This window comes from Microtus oregoni, unplaced genomic scaffold (assembly GCF_018167655.1).
Source record: "Microtus oregoni isolate MIOR12 unplaced genomic scaffold, Mior012 000152F_000, whole genome shotgun sequence".
In the NCBI taxonomy this organism is placed as follows: domain Eukaryota; kingdom Metazoa; phylum Chordata; class Mammalia; order Rodentia; family Cricetidae; genus Microtus; species Microtus oregoni.
The window spans coordinates 14,896-34,579 of NW_024544802.1; the positions used below are offsets into that span (position 1 = coordinate 14,896).

A 19,684-nucleotide genomic window follows, 5' to 3' on the forward strand; every position below is an offset into this window, starting at 1 on the left:
GATAGGACAGAAAATTAGGTAGGTGGAGTAAACAGAACAGGATGCTGGGTAGACGGCAGTGAGGCAGATGTGATGAAGCTCCGGACCAAGATTAGAATCTTCCCAGTAAGCCATCACTTTGTGGTGCTACACAGATTATTAGAAATGGGTTAAGCAAGATGTTAGAATTAGCCAAGAAGAGGCTAGATATAATGGGCCAAGCAGTGTTTAAATGAATACAATTTGTGTGTTGTTATTTCGGGTATAAAGCTAATCATGCGGGAGCTGGCTGGGACAAAAAGCAGGCCTGCTCGCCTAATCTCTACAGGCCTTTCATCTAACTCCACCGTGGGCTGGGAAGACATGGTGCCAGATCTGGCTTCTCTAAGGAGGTGTGAACATGAGGTATTTTGCTCACATCTCTAAGGATCAGGAAGCAGAAAGAAAAGGAAGTGGGATCTGACTATAAACATCAAAGCCTGCCCCCAATGACCTACTTCCTATACCTAGGCCTCACCGCCAGAGGTTCTACAGCCTGCTAAAACAGTGCCACTAGCTAGGGCCCAAGTGTTAAGATAATCGCGCCTACAGGAGACGTCTTACATTCAAACAATAACAGATCCCTACAGCAATCTATCAAATGTGTGGCCTCCATCTCAGGTAACCATGTCTGAGGATCAAGAGAATTAGATCCTTTATACTCTTCTGACTGTATGTTTTACCTTAATCACATATCTTGTTGATAACCTTCCCCTTCCTGCCCTATTCCATCACCTTTGTCTCACTAAGCCACAGTGGTTTGAACTGTGAGGGTCTGGTATGTGATGTATATACTTACTGGATTTCTAAGAATAAAGTATTCTTTGTTTCCTCTCAGTTTTATCCCAGGGATGCTTCTCTCCCTATGATAGTTTAAAGTGTGGGGCTTAGAAATCCATTAAATGTTACTTAATACCTTTGGTGTACACCTGTGTGTTATAGACAGACATGCACTGTACATTCAAAAGCAGTATTTGTTGGTCTTAAATTGTAACAGAAATGATTTTTAGTACCACAGACGCTTGTTAAAACTGTTAGATTTAATTATTTCATCTATTTTTTTCTTTCAACAAACATGTTTAGCCCTTATTTGGCTGGGGCAATGGTTATGTCCATTTAAAAGATTGACTCTTTGTCCCTTGGGACTTACAATCTGCAAAATGGATGATAAAAATAATGATAGTTTTTATAAAGTCATGAAGCACTTCAAAATTTATCTGTGTTGGGATCTTACTCCATTATGACAGCTGCTTCTGTTTGCCCCTTTTACAAAGTTAGCACTGGGAAGATGGCCTTAGAGGAGGAACAATGTCTTTGAGAGCTCTCTGCAGAGCTCACCTTCTTTCCCATCATTTCGGCTATTCCTTGTATAGTTGTGACAACCATGATCAAATTGGAATTTAAGGGCATGACCAAGCAGGTTGTTGAGAAAGGAAGTTAGGAATGAAACAGTTTTGGAGAAGCAACCTCATATCATTTCAGACTTATTTTTACCTTTTATTTTTTCAAATGACTTGCCTTGTAGTGTATTTTACTAAGAACAATGAAAATTACATATTTGAAAATACATATTTAACTCTGATGTAGTTAAGAAGTTCTTATAAAGCTTGGTGGTAGTGGCACAAGTCTTTAAACCCAGCATTCAGGAGGCAGAGGCAGGCATCTCTCTGAGTTCAAGGCCAGTCTGTTCTATAGAGCATGTTCCAGGACAGGCAGACCTACACAGAGAAATCCTGTCTTGAAAAAAAAAACAAGCAAACAAAATTAAAAAAGAAAAAGATCATATAAAATGCATTCTAATTCGATACTTTTAGTTTTGTGGCATTGAAGCCATGGAATAAATTCTTTTTTATATAGGATTTGAAGAAGAGGGAGCCCATAAGTTGCAAAGAAGTCATTTTTACTGTGGAGTAAATAAACTTGAGTTTAATTTTTAAATGATAACTGTGGTTTGACCATTAATTAAGGCAGGGTCTTTAACAATGAGAAAAACATTTAACACAGCTGCCATTGATTCATCCAATTCATAAGTGCTGATCATAAATAAATATTCTTGGAGTTTTAACTCATTGAAGCCTATCTCTTTAGTGCCAATGTCTTTCTGGAAAGCACTGATAAAGACATTTGATAAAATGCATAGAATGATAAAATATTTTCAAACTTTCATCTGGTAATTTTGTTCCTTAAGCAATCTGTACTGAGAACATAAATCTCAAATCCTGATAACCCATAATGCACAGTCACTTTGCCCAACAGCTTAACAAGAAGGAAATGATTAGCTAATGTTTGGAAAACTTGTGGAATGAAATAGCATAGAGCCTTTCAAATATTTTTAAAGAATATTAACCATGCAGGAACATGTTTATGCAATTCAACTGAAAAAAAAAAAGCTATATAAAACCAGTACTGGGACTTAAGCCTAGGGCCTGCCTTGTTCTCGGCAGTCACTTTACTGCACTGATCTAGACTTCCAGCCTTCTTCTGTAGACACTATTTCCATTGTAAAGTTTTCTGTTCTTTGTGTTGGAAGGTTTATAGTTTCATCTATTTAGTTTTCTGTATTTTAAATCATGTATCGCCAATCAATGTAGATTAAATTCATAGTGAATACACGTGTTCTATAAGCATTCCGTCCTTTCCCTCAGTGAGACAATTTCTACTACTATCCAATCAAATTTCTATTACTGTGATAGAATTTTTTCCAGATTTTTATCTTTAGAACATTTTTCTTTGTAATGAGTTTTTAATTTTCTAATGTTTATTTTGATATTTTTGGTATGACTTTATCTTTGTTAGTTTCAGTTTTTAGGTATTCTCCTTAAAGAACAACAATTCAGTTCCATATTGAAGACTACCTTTCAACAGTAAAGTGCTTTCCCAGTACAAAGTCTTGGATTCAGTGCACAGTACCATCCCCCCATATAAAGTTGGTGCTCTCATTACCAGCTATTCTAATCTATTATTTACCCTGTACATAAAAGTCCTACTTTATTTAGTGGGAAAAGTTGAGAAGGACAGATGTCAGTATATCCCAAAAGAGCTATATTTGTTTCTTTTAAAACACTACAATCTTGGTTTCTCTAATTGAATCTATTCTCCCCAGACATATTGATGGTGTAAAGAAAGCTACCTTTCATTGAATCATTCATTGGGCTAGACACTTTTATGTATTATACAGTTTTGCAGTCTACTACAAGAACTCTTTTAAGTCAAACAATCATTTGGAAATTGTACTCTTACATTAGAAAATTACAAATGTGCTCCCACAGAAAACAGTTTGAATTTAACTTAATTCTAATGGTTTATTTCTAATGAATTAGTTCTTCATGTCTAAATTAATTTTGCCATTGCTTCATTTCCTTCCATTGAAGAAGAGATCGTTTCATGGTCTCTCTACTCCCTCCCTTCTTTTTTGCTTGCCTCTTGCCTCTTTGATACTGGATGCCAGCATGCTGTACAGAATTGTATTCCTAGCGCTCTCTCTCTCTCTCTCTCTCTCTCTCTCTCTCTCTCTCTCTCTCTCTCTCTCTCTCTCTCTCTCTTCTGTTTTAAGAACGGTTTTTACTAAGTTATCCAGGCTCCTCTTGAACTCACTGGAGCCGAGGCAGACCTAGAACTTGCACTTCTTCTGCCTTAGTCTTTTGAATAACAGATGATAGGTGTGTGCCTCCAGGCCTGAAAAACTGTGCTTTCTTCTCTTATTGCTATGATTAATCTAAGTTGATTGCTTTCATTCTTAGACCATATACTAATCTCCATTCCACTACGTATGTACCTAGCAGTTCAGCTGGAGACTTTTTAAACAAAAGCATTTAAATACACGCAGCAAGTTGTTGTATTAGATGTTGTTAGTAAAACTACTGATTTATTTTTTGTCTTTTTTTTCTCTGTAATCTTCCCATGGCCCCTTTGTTTGGCTTCTATTTTATTTGTTTACAGAGATGCAGGCTTTGAAGTAGACAGTTATATAGGGCCATTACAGAGAAGGGCGAAACAAAAAAGCTGCTTTATACAAAAACAGGTATCCTCATTTTACCATCTTGCTGCCTGGAGTTCTCTGCCATTGTCATTCATGGATTTTGGTTTCCTTTCGAATGTCTGCATTGACTTTCTTATTACTATCCTAATTTTCTGTAAAAATTCACTTTGTCCTTTGTCTCCACAGTTAGGAAATAGTTCATGTTATTCATGAATATTGAACTGTCATAGTGTTGCCTGATGTGGTAGTAGGGGTACTTTTTAAATAACTGTTTGGATATAATGATTTAATGATATTATCTCAGCCTTGTTTTTATTTCTGTTTTGTGATAAAGGGCTTTGTATATTTGGTTCTCTTCATATGGAGTTCCTATCCTTAGGTAACTGCTCCTTTATGGATATTACATTGCCTTTGCAAGATTTGTACTAGTAAAATTGATACATTTAGTGTTATCTCTCATCACAATGAAGTAGCTATGATGTAAGACTTTAAATAGTCACAGCTAAAATAGCTGTTTAAAAAATAGAGTAAAAACAGCATATACATCAGACATTGTTCATGATTACCAAGAACATCTTCAAGTATGTCAGGTATTATAAATATGATTGTTCAGATTGTTTTTGTTTTCTAACTCATGGAAGAAGAATAAAAATTGGTCTATTTTTAGCAGAGACTGAAGGGAATATCAGTGTGACTGTTAACTGACACTTTTGTCAAGTTCAGTTTCTACCTGAGCGCTTTGGCTTTTATTTCCCTTTCTTTCATTACTTTGGATGTTAGAGTTTTCAAAGTGAAATTTTTAACAGTGACATTTCTAACCTTTAGGTCTGAGGAACGTGTTGCCCCTGAAATTGGTTGAGTCACTTAATATTTTTCATCACCTGCCAAAACTGAAGAGATCTGTCCCTTTTGCCTTCTGCTTCTTGAGCCATTTTCCTGCTGGTAGTAATCTTCTATTGTGTGTGGCAAGTTTTTCCACATTTCTGATGTGAACCCTACCAGAGTTTGATCCTTAAAGTGACTCAGGATTGAAAGGTTTCGAGATTTCCACTTCTGTTCATGAAAGAGTAACTGGTACATGACTGGTTATTTTTCAAGTCTTATCTCCCATAACAACTGGAAACCAGACAAAATGTATGAAAAAAAAAACCTTGAATTCAGACATTAAACAGAGGCTGCAATCTTTGAAAGAAAGGGAATGAATGAGTGGGATGAGTGTTACAGTCACCCTGACTTTTGACTGCAAAATGGGACTTTCAAGGTCAATGAGCTTGAGGTCTTGCTGAATTTAAGAGACAGGGAGGAGTAGATAGCAGGGATTGGTGGAAGAGACTATTAGACATGGGGAGCCACTCACAGAAATAACTCCAAAATTCTGCAGAAATGTAAATCTGAGCATGTGTCATAAAGGACATCTGACATCCTACATCAGGAGTTATGAGAAACTATCTAATACCAGATGCATACAGTAGAGACCCAAGAGTGATCTTTGCATGTTAGCAGACTTAGATTAACCCTAGAGTAAGGCTACTCTGATCCCAGAAGAACAAAACAAAACCACACCTTGAAAAATGACTCTCTGATATAATTTAACTGTTTGTCCACAGGACTAAGGCAAAATCCAGATACTCAAAAATGTAATTATTAAAAGGTTCAGTACCTTCCCCAGATTATTAGATCTTCTAAGAAGCAGTGATATATGAGCTGTAAGTAGTAGAAAGTTAGTCAACAGAAAGAGAACCAGAAATGATGGCAATTAATTAACAAAGGACTTTAAAGCAACTCTGGAAATACCTTGAAGGATTAAAAGAAAAGCATAATTATAACAAAGAAATAAAAGACTGTAGAGAATCTAAAGGATCTTCTGGAGGGGAAAATTGTACGATATGAAATGAAAATTTACTTGATGAGACAAATAGCAAATTAAACATTACAGAAAAAAAGGATTAATGAATTTCAATATGTGAGTGGAAATTGTCCAATTTCAGACATAATAGCCCAGTTTGGGGGAAGATTCAAAGAACAGTGAGGCAGTATCAAGCAGATTTTATGCCATGTAACTGGAGTCAAGGAAAGAAAAGAAGAAAATAGTGAAGTAATGACTATAAAATTTCAAATATGTTAAAAACTTTGGAGACCTTTCTCCATAGATGTGAGAAATTTAGCAGCCAGCATCAGAAAAACTACAAAGAAAACAAGATTAGAACAATTATAATCAATGTGTTAAAAGCAGTGATTGCATTTTAAATGCTGCTGGAGAAAAACAAAAACATATGAAGTGCAGGGAGAGCCTTTTACTTCTCATCAAAGACATTGACGAAGATGACACACTGGCACCCTTAAAGGACTTAAAGTGAGGAAACAAACAAAATGTAAAACAAAATAGTACTTCCGACTGCAAAATCCGTAGGTAATGAAAGTATCTTAAAAATTAAGGGAAAAGAGAAATGAGGGTGAAATGAGGTGTTTTGAGATGTAAATGGGAAAAGTAGGTACTAGCACACCTCAATTGTAAAAACATTAATGGCATCCTTTAGATGGAGAATAATACCTGATAGGAGCAGAGACAGGTAGGTCCTGGAGCTGACTGGTCAGTCAGTTTAACCGAAATGGTGAGCTAGATTTGGTGACACATAGTTTCAACCTCCAGCCACCAGATATGCAAGTGCCCAACACTTCTCACATATATATGCACATAACACATACACATGCATGCACACACAAATATAGATATGGTAAACTTAAATGGAACCATACCAATAAGTTAAATATAAGTAATGTAGCCACTGCACTTAAAGGTTGCAAAACTGCAAGACCTAATATACTATAGATAAGAACTAACTTTAAGAATAAATATGCATTAAAAGCAAGAATATGGAAAGATAATGTGAACAGTAATCACGAAGAAACCAGAATGCCCATATTAATATGAGATGAAGTAGTCTTTAGTAAGAGTGGTATTACCAGGAATAAGGCTGGCCATTTTATTATGATAACTGATCAATTCATCAAGAAGACAATGACCAGAAATATGCCCCTAAGAAAGTCAAACGTGGAAAATAAGCATATTCTGATAAGATAAACAGACAAAACTGTCATCAAAATTGGATATTTTAGCTATCTTAACTTGGTGCTTGGTAGAACTCCTAACTGAATCTAATTGACATATAAAACATTAGACAAAACACTACTAGAATATATTTTCTTCTTAAATTCATGTTACACTTAGTATGAACCATAAAATAATCTTTCAGCACATTTAACAAGGAGCTCATATAATGTATGTTCTTTTTGACCAAAATGCAATTAAATTGGAAGTATCAAAAGTATCTTTAATTGCTCAAATATTAGGCTATTATACAGTATATTTGTTGTTGTTATTGCTGTTTTGAGACAGTCTCACAGTGTAATTCAAGCCAGCCTAGAACGTATTATGTAGCCAAAGCTGGCCTTGAACTTATGATGAGCCTCTTGCCTTAGTCTTGCAAGTACTGAGATTATGATCATGAGCTGCCATGCCTAGCTTTTAATATACATCTAAAAAGATAATGAGCCAAAAATCATAAGAGAAGTTAGGAGATATTTTAGATAAATAATAATGAAAATACAACATATGCAAAATTTATGAGATGCGGGTGGATAGAGACAACTTCAAAAGGAAAACCTAAAGTCAACCAACTTCTCCTTTAGAAACTGGTGAACAAGTGCAGATCCCTCCAGGTAAATAAGAGAATTGTAGAAAAGTAAAACCGAGTGAATGGAGAACAAGCAATACAGGCAAAATACAAAGAAGGCATCAGCACACATAGCAATAAAATTGCTGAGCTTATAGCTAGATTTACAAAGATTTAAAAGGAAGAAAAGACACATTCACAGAAATATCCAATGTTGGAGACAATGTAATAGGTCTTACTATAGCTCTTTTTTGAAAGAATAAGAGAATATTCTGCTGAATATTATGCCAGGGGTTTCTACAATGTAGATAAATGAAAAGATTCATTGAAAGGTACAATTGATCAAAATGGACAGAAAAACTAGGAAATCTGAAGTTTGACATCTGTCAAAGACATTAACTGTATAATTAAATATCATTCAACAATTAAAACTATATTTTTAATATATTTATGATATATTTAATGGTAAATCCTACCAAATGTTTAAAGAACAAATAAACCAAACTCAGAATATAGAGGACAATAGAACTCTTCCTAATTCATGCCGTGAGGCAGACGATGTTGGAACCTGTTGGTGTGCAGCAGCCATGGAAAACAGTGTAGGAATTGCTGACAATTTTTAATTCAAAATCACCACAGTGCTCCAGCAGTCCCACATTAGAGTACATATTCAAAAGAATTGAAAACGGGAACTCAGGGCTTATCCCCAGTCTAGTATGCCTTATGTTATTCACAGTAGCTAAGGTATGGAAATAACTCCTAGCAATAAACGAATAAAGGAAATGCTATTTAAAATGGGAGTTTTTAAAATGGAGAAATCTGGGCATTTACATCAATGTGGATTAATCTGGAGAGCATTATGCTAAGTGAAATAAAGCAGCCACAGGAGGACAAACACTGCATGATTACAAGCACCGCGTGATGATGCTTATGTGAGAAGTCTGTAATAATGCTTACTAGAAGCTTACGGCAGGGCTGGAAGGGTTGTTCTCTCTGTGTTGTTATAGTTACACTTTCCATAAGCTGTCAAGATCTATGCCATGTAGTCCTTTAGTTAATATAGTATGCTTATCTCAAAATTGATGAAGTTAAGTATCATGTTAAGTATCCCTAGTACAAAACAAAGGTAAAAGGATGCAGTTTGGGAGGAGCTGATGAATGTCTATTTCCTTGATTGTGATGGTAGTATTATAGTTGTTTGCAACTATACAAACTCATTGAATTGTGTATATTAAATGTGTTTATTTTTGCTGGACTTGGAGATATGTGCCTATAATCCCAGCTAATTGGGAGTCTTAGCCTGCAGAATCTCAAATTCAACCTTAAGTCTTGGTAGCACAGTGCTGAGTAAACACCCTATTTTTTTTTTTAAAAAAAAGAAGCATATTTGCATACACACACAAACCCAGACACACACACACACACACACACACACACACACAAAAACACTAAGCTGTTGAAAAGTTGAAGAGAAATAATATCATTATCCTTAATTGTAATAGTCCCAAGCAGGAAGCCACCTGTATACTCATCACCAAACTGTAAGCAACCTACATATCTGTCACCAAACTAAAGGCAACCTACATATTTATCAGCAGTTTACTGGATACATTTTTTTTTGGTGTATTTATTCAGTGCAGTTCTAAGCAATAATAATGAGCTCACAAAATGCTTAGATATCCAGAGCAGCATGTTAGGTGAAAGAATACTGACAAAAATGGATTGTGGATAGGGTGATGATTTGTATGGAATTCTAGAAAAGGCAAAACTAGAAAGTAGATTGGTGCTTGCCAGGGCCTAGGATTTCAAGAAAGGAAGCTGTTACTAAAGGACATGAGGGAACTCTTTGGGATAATAGTAAGAGTTCCAAACCTTGACCGTGATTCAACTTACATATATGTGTGCATTTGCCATAGTTTCTTGAATGTTACATTTGATCCTGATAATTTTTTGCATGCAAATTATATTTTGGTAAAAGTGATGTTTAAGAAGCATTTTGGAAGAAAGATATCAATTCCATCTATAGAAACACTGCAGGCCCGGCAAGTCTAGCTCAATGATAGAGTGTTTACCTAACTTCTACGAGGGCTTTTGGTTCAATTCCCAACGCCATACACACACACCTCCCTTGGGTTCAGTCCTCAACACCACACGTGCATGCACACACACGTACATGCACACACACATACATTCAACCTCTTGTGTAGTTCATGGTAGAAGTTTTGGGGAGTTTCAACTGTTGTTTGAAAGGTTAAAGAAAGAAGGAGAGGACAACTATAGTGCCATTTGTCCGCTTTGTCTCTGGAATCTGCTTTTCTTCCCTCTAAAATGAGACAGTCTTGCTGATTTTCTGCTCTCAAGCTGTCTTTCCAGTTCTTGTCTTCTGCAAGAACATGCACTCCAAGGAAGAACTTTAAAATCCAAAGAGTTAACCTTGTTAAATCCAGAAAGCACATGAGAAACAAATGCATCAGTTTTATTACGGGGTCTTAACTTATTAAGCTGACACAGTTCATCAGATCTCTATGGAATCAGAAAGAAGATAAAATCTAGGATGAAGAAGCTGAAATGATTTTCCAGCTCATTTTACATTAGCGTTTAAATTAATCAGCGTGTTTGTTTTCTATCTACTCCATTTCTCCTGAGTGGGCTCCACGGCAAGGACAAGATGGTTAAGTATAGATCATTAACCAAGGAGGTAAAATATAGATACAAAGTCCCATTCTTTAGTTGTTTCTGTTGTTTTCTTCAAAGTGTTGTGGCTTCCCTGATTGTGCTGCATACTCAGTCACAAGAAAGTGCCAAAGCAAAGTCCCATAAAAATCTTTAGTAGTAGAAAGAAATATGAGGAGACTATATCCATTAACTGTATCCATTAATATTCTTTCTAAAACTTCTGGACCTAATTTTCTTAAATTTGTTCATGCCAAGACATCTTCAGATGTCAATAATAACGTCCCTTTTTGCTTGGTCTGTTTCATATTAAAATAACCCTTTTCATATCAAAAGCTGAGTTGCAAGATTTAAAGCTCTTTGAGAAAAATGTTTTCAGAGTAGGAAATTCAAATGGAAATTATTTCATTTTTGAAATCTGTAGTAAATTGTCGCCTAAAATTAGTGCATTAGATACGTAAGTAATAAAAATTGTGGTGTGTTCCACTTGTCAGGAAAGAAGCCATAGCTAGTCCATTTTCAGAATGTTGCCGTGTATTAAATTCAGTACCCACTGCAATATAAATTAGGGAAAGAAAATATGTACAGGTATGTTATTTTTTCTAGTCTAGGTAATCATTCTTATCTAAATTGGACTGTAATAAAAAATAAGACAGCCTGTCGACCTGAAACTGAATTTTTAAAGAAGTTTGCTGAAAATGGTTGAGTTAGTCTTGCTAAGGGGAAGAAATGGGTCCTTCAGTTCAACAATTGGCAGAATCATGGTAATCTAAAGCATGCATTTGATTGGGGTGACTATGTCAGTGTGATTAGACTTGATTATAAAGAGAATTCAGAACTTCCAGCTCTGTTAGACTTTAACTCTCCTTCCCCTGGCATTTTAGAAATATAGAAATGGGAGGATGGAAGCATATAATGCTGTTACTATTTTATCTCTGTGAAGACTAAACCAAAAAAAGTATTAGAATAAAGTAATTCTTGATTCTCAGTTTTAGATATTTATGCTCTTCTATACTATCCATGCTATCTAGCTGTATTGCTTTAGTTTCTCAGACTACATACAGAGGTTGAAGGGAGAGTGTACTATAAAGCTATGGTGTTTGTTTGGTTGTTGTTTAGTATATTTTCTTCTATAATAAAAATGGTGTGAACAAAAAAGTCTCAAATGCATTTGAACCTTACTGTTTCTCTCCCGTCTCTTCCAGTTTAGCTTATTTTCTTTCATTTCAAGTCGCTCTGAGATTCAGGTTATCTGGAACCTAAGCATTATTCATTCCATAGTATAAATTGCATAATTAAATGATCAGATCCCATCCCTAGCTGAATAATCATTAAACACGTGTAAGTGGAAATTTTCATTCAGTGGCCAGTTTGTGGAGAATAGACAGAAGACCTAGATTTCATGATGGCTGCATAGATAGAGGAGAACATGAAATGAGAAGGCATAGGGAGGTAGAAAGGGTGTTAGTAAGCCATCCTTCTGTTGGTAATCCATTGAGGATGAAACAGTAGGCTTTGCTCTGGGTTTCTAATAGGACCAGTTTGAAGACTTGTAAATTGGTGTTGATCTTTTATTAGATCAGTGTGGGTTGTGTCCCATTGGGTTCAAACAACCTTTTCACAGTGGTCTCCTAAAACCATTGGAAAACACCGATATTAACCTTGTGATTCATAACAGTAGCAAAATTGCAGTTATGAAGCAACAACAAACTTTTATGGTTGGGGTCACTACAACATGAAGAACTGTATTAAAGTGTCACAGCATTAGATAGGTTGAGAACCACTCTTGTAGATGGTCTGGCATTTCTACTGAATCCTGTCATCTTTTCAGCTAATTTTGCACTGCCGAGAAGACGAGATGGAGGGATGGAAGGAGACCAGACCTTCTGCTCATTTATATGGTGAACTGTGTAGACTCCATAGAATTTTCTTACCCTGTGGTAATTTACATGACAGCTGTACTCACTATCTTGGAGATTCTGCCTCACCATGCTCACAGGAAATGGCGTGTGAGGACAACGTAGCTTTCTATAAGTCTGGAAGAGGGTTCTCGAAGAACTGAAGTTGATTATAACCTGGATCATGAGATTTTTAGCTCAAAAAGCTATAAGTAAAGTTTCTTTAAGCAATGTAGCCTATGATAATTATTATAGCAGCCATTGCTGACTAATTCAGGATGCAATAATATTTGGCATATTTTACACTCATGAAAACTGTAATTTATATGGCTTGGAAAGGAAACACACAACTTCCCATTGAAATATGAAGAGAAATTTCTTAGTTTAGTGGTGGAAAGAAGGCACCATCATTTTTATTTTTACTTAAACTCCCTGGATCCTGGAGTTTAGTTGCATGGTATAAGGAGCATAATTGGATTTTTGAACTAAGTTGCTGATGAAACCAAGGACACTTGACAATCATTATTTGATGGTATAAGAAACAAACTAAGATACAGGGCTTTTCTCTTTTTCTTTTTATCTGCCTCTAAAATAAATATCTTGTTGAATGTCCGTAGCAAGTAGGCTTATATTATTGAGTTGCTGTTGTTACCTGTAAGCTTCATTCTAAACATAAGTGAGAGTTCACCATGGACTATGCTTTTTAAACTTACCATTTTCTGTTTTTGCAGAGAGGTAGGCTTTGCACTACACTATTGTTAAGTAAATACATCTTTTTCGATGTCTCATGTAATTGTATTCCAGTCCTACAAACACATTTCCAATGTGTTGTGGCTTAAATCAATAGACCGTCCCAGAAGAGGGCATTGGAAGTGGCATGAAACCCAGAGAATCCTGTACAGATTTATATTGCTCTTTATACCGTTATTGTTCCATAACAGCTACATTTCTGAGAGCCACTTTTGATCTGACACTACTGGCTGCCAATTGGCAGTGAGGATTCCCCTAGATTAGGTGGTTGTTTCCTGTTTCTATGTACAGGCTTAGGGAGATGGGGTTTACTTTCCTCCAAATGTTTCTCAACCTCCAAATGTTTCTCAGAACATACGGTACAAAATGTTCAGAAGTAGGATAATTCCTTTAAAAGCTACATCTGGTTACCCTCAGATAAATATTTCCATTAATATTTCAACTCATTTTTTGATCTTTCTTGTAGTTTGTAGTATTTTTTCAATGTATGTAGGTGGCCTTAAACCATATGGCAAAAGCATTTTCCAAAAACATTCAGTCTTTGCCTTACTATGAACTATTTTCCTTTATTCCTTGTCATTGAATAGCTCCTCTCAGCAGGCTCAGAAACCCCCTTTTCCCTTTGATCTGATTCTGCTTATGCTGTGGCTTAGCTTATGTACTTTGGCGAACTCATACATGTTTTAATACCATATTTAAGAATGAAATCACCTATTCATTTCCTCTGTTTGGAATGAAAATATGTTGTTACTATTTTTAGGTACTTCGCATTGAATGTTCCTGCAGGCATTGCCTGGATAGTGTCATTGTTATGCACATGATGCTACCTTTGGGCTCAGTGGTTTGTTGAGTATCTTTTTTAAAATGCTCAACTGCCTAGATTCTTTTTTCCCCTATTAAACGATGCTTTTAGACACTTTATTTTTAGGTCTGTGAACACCTTTTTTTAAAAAAAAACAGATAAAAGATATTGGATGTATGTTTGTAAATGACATGTGAGAGACTCAGACATTTACAGAAAAACTTTCTAATGTCTATTAAAAGTCTGAATTCTTACATCTTCAAACATCTTAGTAGGGGTGTCATTCCCTCCCCTTCTTGACAGCTGCTTTACTGCAATCTCAACTCTCAAAGTTGGTATTGCTTAGGGCAGGAAAAAATAGGAAATAACAGATAATTTTGCATCATCTACTTTACCTGTTATGAGAACTCTTAAGAACACATACTCAATAATGTCAAAAATCCAAAGAATGTTCCATCTGAAAGAGACCACAGCAAGTTATAAAGGCTGTTTTCAGGCTACCCATTCCCGGTACAAGTTTTTCAGATCCACATGCCCTGGGTTATTGTGAAGTACCTTTTCTTCCCAGGCTGCCTTGCAAAAATGCAATCTGTAGCACCCTTGGCCGTATACTAGCAGTTCCCCAAAGGATTAGCATAGCATAATAAATGACATACAATTTCCCCTACCATGTGGTTGAATCCCTCCCAAAATATTTCATCATTCAGAAGAGTGTTCAGCATGTGTGGTTCTCCTGTTCTATGTATTTTGAGAATTTACTTGAGAAGATGTTATATTATTTTAAGAATGACACGTATGTATTATAGTGGGGTAAATAATAGAAGTGGGGTGAATAATTGCTTTCATTTAAAGTGTTTTGGTAAGAAATAAATTCAGTCCCATTTCTATGTTTTTTAAATCACTGGTGATGAGAATATACGATGTTGGTCTGTTATTGAAAAGTCATCATGGTACTTGGGATGCATGGATTTACATAGATTATAGAATGACTAACTTCACTATGTCAAAGCTATCAGAGGACCTGTCTTCTGTAGGGATATTGTCTAGTCAGTGTGATGAGAAAGAGTTGATGATGTTGCTGTCCATAGGAGTGGTTGCAGATGTGGACTACACTAAGTTGGAAAATGGAAAAAATAAAGAGGTTAAATTTATCTTAAAGAATGTATAAATCTTTAGATGCTAGTGTTTCTCTGAGTAATGAAAAGAGATCATGATAGTGTAATTCCCACCTAATTTTTGTCCTTTTAAGAACTGCTAATCAAATGGATGATTATAATCTCAAATTATTTTTATATAGCACATAAGAGCTGAAAAGCAGAAAAGTTGGGCTGTCCTTTTTTGTATTTACTTTACTACCTTTAGTATAAGTCATCTGGTGCCTGAATGTCGTCTTTGCCCTGATACTGCAGTAATGGTTTTCAGTGCTACTGAACATTGAGTTTGTGGAAGAAGTGAAATTGTCATAGTGTTCCCTGGTTTGTCTGTGGGATTTGTTTGGGACCTAGTCTGCTATTGTGCCTATCTGTCAGAACTTGCCATAATTTAAATGTTTGAGGTGGATGGTTAAATGTCTTTAAGGGAATATCTTGTTTCCCAAAGAGCATTAATTTTAAAGTGAGAATGTTCTCTAATGCACTATTGAATAATGAGTAATATATAAAATATGGTATAGTCCCATAAATTTAAATATTTTAGAAAGCAGAAATATATTATGCCACTATTATTGTGAATATTCATAGTAATACAGATCCTTTTACCTGCGGTGTATTTATATTTTTGCAAAATGTCCTAAAGTGTGTAGATTATATAATGTAATTTGAATTGCAGCATATTTTTTCAGACTTAATCGTTTAAGGGTATTTCCTAGTTAATGTTTGCAGTTCACTTCACCTATCTGAACCATCCTGACTTTACTAGGGCAAACTGAAGATTATGAGGTCTGATGAAATGTTTTCCTATCCCTATAGCTTAATTTATGGCATTTTTGGCATGATTTATAATGCTTCTTTTCGTCTGCCTTGTGTTAGTTAGCTGTGACTGTGTCTGCCTCTGCGTTGGTTTCCTGCAAACCTGTGTTTTCAGAAAAGCTGCTTGATTACCTATTACCAGTTTTCTAAATCAGACTTACAAATCAGTCAGTGATCTAGCTTTAAACAGGGAATTCTGCAGACATTGGTGATTAGTTAAAGCTCTGTTTTCAACATTACCAAGTTTGAGTGCTTTATTTTACCATGTTTGGTCTTTAAACAAGAAGTTAATATCTTCAATCTGCAAAAATTGTTGATGAGGAATTATTGATGAGGATTAACAAAAATACTTCGGGAAAACATTAATATTCGTGTCTAATGTATAGAAGACATCTCAACACAGTGTAGAAAACACTGTTACTGAGCTAAACCTTGAACCCCTTGAGGGCTTGTCTTTAGTCTTTTATCTCAGTCACCTAACCTAGCATATGGTAAATACTCAGTAAACGCTGGCTTGGTTGAATTGACTGATTTACCCTATTTTATGTTCTGTTACAGCCCACTGTTTGTAACATGGAAGATTGGTCGAGACAAAAGATTGCGTGGATGCATAGGTACTTTTTCTGCCATGAATTTGCATTCAGGACTCAGGGAGTACACACTTACCAGGTGAAGACCAATTTTTGTTTCATTTACATCTACTTATAAAAAAACTTACAATACTTGAACCTAATACTTTAATTCCTTTTCACTTACTAAATTATTGACATTCCTCTCTCCTTTCTTGTTAGTCTTTTTCCTTTTTGGTATCCAATTAACTTCTCTTAATAAAGTATTATTGCTATGTATTATTATATAAAATGCTCTGGTGACATATATCTTGTCATAGATTTTTAAAGTGATCTTTTTGGTTCTTCCAGCAGGCATCTTATTTTGTGTAACTGGAAAATGAATGACTAAATAAATGTCCATGAGTTACCAAAAGTATTATTTCTATCCCCTTTAGTCCTTTAAAAAAAAGAGTGGTTTTTCCTTCATTTCATACATTTTGCTATACTTTTATGTGCTTTAAAACTTCAAAAGAAATCCTAGGAAGAAAGTGATGTCAGAGCCTGGCACTGTAATCATTCACATTCACACTTCACCCTCAAGTTAATTGTAGCTTGCTTATTTTGTTTCCTCTAACACAATGAGAGAGTAATGAGTGCCTCATTACACTTCTTAAGACGTTGCTCTTCATTTCTCAACTCACAGAAAGCTATCTAACATACCATCTATTTTTTTAAAACACAACTTCTAGCAAATTGTGTTCCAAAATTATTTCAGAAGAAGAAAATGTCTTAAATAATGAGCTATTATTAAAGGTATTTCCTGGTTTTCTTCATGTTTTAGTGTGGCTCTTTGACACATGGTTGTAATCCACACAGTATTGGTACAATAAGAAATTGGTCCTTGCTAACTAACTATTGGTACTTGGGAGAAGTTGCCTAACTTCATGGGTAAAATAATAATTCTTGTATTTTTTCTATATATTCAGTATAGGTGTTAGAATGAAATGATTATTTTACTTCAGGATTAACGTAAAAAATTGTTTTCTTGCTGCAGAATTGTGTAAATTCAGACTTCTAACACCAGTTAATAAAAAAAAAACCTGTAAGTTTAATAATCTCATGTTTGAAGGTATGTAATAGCTCATAGCTGCAAGGTTTTCTCAATGCATAGTGAATTGCAAGAAAAAAAATAAGCAGTAGGTTGGGAACACATTTATTGTTGTCTCTTTTTAACTGTGAGAATCTGGGTGTTTGAACTTGATTAAACAGCACAAAGTTTGTGAGAGATAAAATATTTTTATTCCTGTATATCCATCCATTCATCCGTCCATCCACCCACCCATCCATCCATCCATCCATCCATCCATCCATCAATCCATCCATCCATCTGTCCATCCATCTACCTATCTACCTAACTATCCTTTCTACTTAACCTATGTATGCATCTATCTATCTATCTATCTATCTATCTATCTATCTATCTATCTATCTATCTATCTATCTATCCATCCTCTATATTTTGAAAAGAACTCCAGTTCACTAAAGAGTATAAATGCTACCCTTGAAATAAATATTTTTCAATATAAAATAAGATAGATTCATTTGGGGACTTAATCAGTTCTTTAAGTGACTACATTTTGAGGAAACAGGTACAAATGAAATTGCTTGTTTACTACACGTAATGGATAATTTATTAGACTTTTCCCAAAGTAACTTGTTATGAGGCATACTGGCTCCTTGACATTTCCTGAGAAAGAAAGTTCTGTGCCAGGTGAACTTGGGAAACACCATCACCAGTTAATAAATGTAAAAAGCTCTCCTTGATTGCAGCAAGTTTCAGGCCCTTGTGTGTAAGTCTTGTTTTAAATCTAAAACTATATAATGCAGCATTTTCTAGACCACAGTTTATTTGACTACAGATCCCCTTTCTCCTTCTACTCCAGAGTCTTATGCTGTTAGAATTCCAAGAAATACAACATTGTAAACACGAGCCTGTGATGAAATTTACAAGTGTTATAAATTATAATTTTTATTTATGTTTATATACACACAATTTATAGTATAGAGTTTCTTTGTGCTTTTAAGTGAAATTGTGGAAGAAATTCCATTATCAAATATTCCATACTTTAAAATCTTTTGTGGCAGTAGTCACTGGTAACAACTTGATTTTTGCCTGGGAGATGACAATATCCAACTCTTCTGTGCTGGTGAATTTTTTTTACATTAATGTGAACTGATTGAATTTTTCACACAATTAAAAATGTGCCTGCTTTTATGTACCTTTTTACTCTCATTGCATGTGGTCGGTGGCTGGGAACATCCTGTTTACTTTTCAACCTTTTTCCTTGTATTTCTCTACAGCTTCCTTAAATTGTATATAGTACATTGAAAAGGAATGTATGTATATATACTTACTTTGTGTTTTCTATATATACATATATGCATCTGGTTTGCTTCCCATTTTATGTGCAATATAATCTAATTAACATATTACAAATCATGTTATTTGAAAGATATAAACAAAAGAAATCTTATAAAAATTTAATGTGTTTAAATTCATTTTAAAATCACAAACTGTATGAATTCATTTTGAGAAGTTTTAATATTACAGTGCTTTATTATCCCAAAAGCATGCTTACATACCCACCCCTGTGTGTGTATGTGTGTTTGAATGTGTGAGTGTCTAGAGAAATGTATTTTGAATTAGTGTTTTTACAGATAAATAATTTTTGGTTAATTAAATTTGTTATTTGACAGTCTTACATCCTGATCGTTACCCTACTTTCTTTATCTCCGGATCACTGTCAATCTCCTCCTTCCCTACAAGTCTTTTTTCCACATCCATGTCTCTGTTTTGTTTATGACCCACTGAGTTTAACCTGGATTGTCTGTATGACCATGAGTTTGGAACTATGTATTGAAGCTTGGTGGTCTTACTAGTTGCTACGCAACTGAAGACAATGACTCCTTCTCCCCTTGCATCCATCCTCAGGCAGGCATCATTAAGGAGTGAGGTGCTGAGCTCATCTCTCATCCTCGCCTGCCTCCAGCAGTGCGTTTGTTTCTTACATGCTATGCTGTTGTTAAGCTATTTCTGTGTTAGACATTTGTGCTTCTCTCATAATAACTATTAGGTATTAATACCTAAATTTTTAGTGAGGAATTGGAGATTAAAGAATTTAAATAATTTACTCAGTCATGCATCGAGTGAGTGGCAGAACTCATATTCAAATTTAGGCCATGGACTGACTACATATTTTTCTTTTTTTTTTTAACTTTTTTTTATTGAGAAAAGAGAAAAAAAAAACAAATTTCCTCCTCCTCCCAGCCTCCCATTTCCCTCCCCCTCCTCCCACCCTTCTCCCCCTCCCC

The 19,684-nt window shown here is 35.2% G+C and overlaps 1 protein-coding gene across 1 annotated transcript in view; it reads left to right on the forward strand.

Annotated features, from left to right (window-relative positions):
• Positions 1-255: 255 nt before the first annotated feature.
• The window catches only part of LOC121444985 (AMME syndrome candidate gene 1 protein homolog), a 73,058-nt gene continuing 53,629 nt past the window's right edge, over positions 256-19,684 (forward strand). Inside the window, exons 1-2 of the mRNA XM_041646951.1 lie at positions 256-384; positions 16,234-16,430. Coding sequence (XP_041502885.1) covers positions 256-384; positions 16,234-16,430 — 326 coding nt within the window. The remainder of the gene's footprint in view (positions 385-16,233; positions 16,431-19,684) is intronic.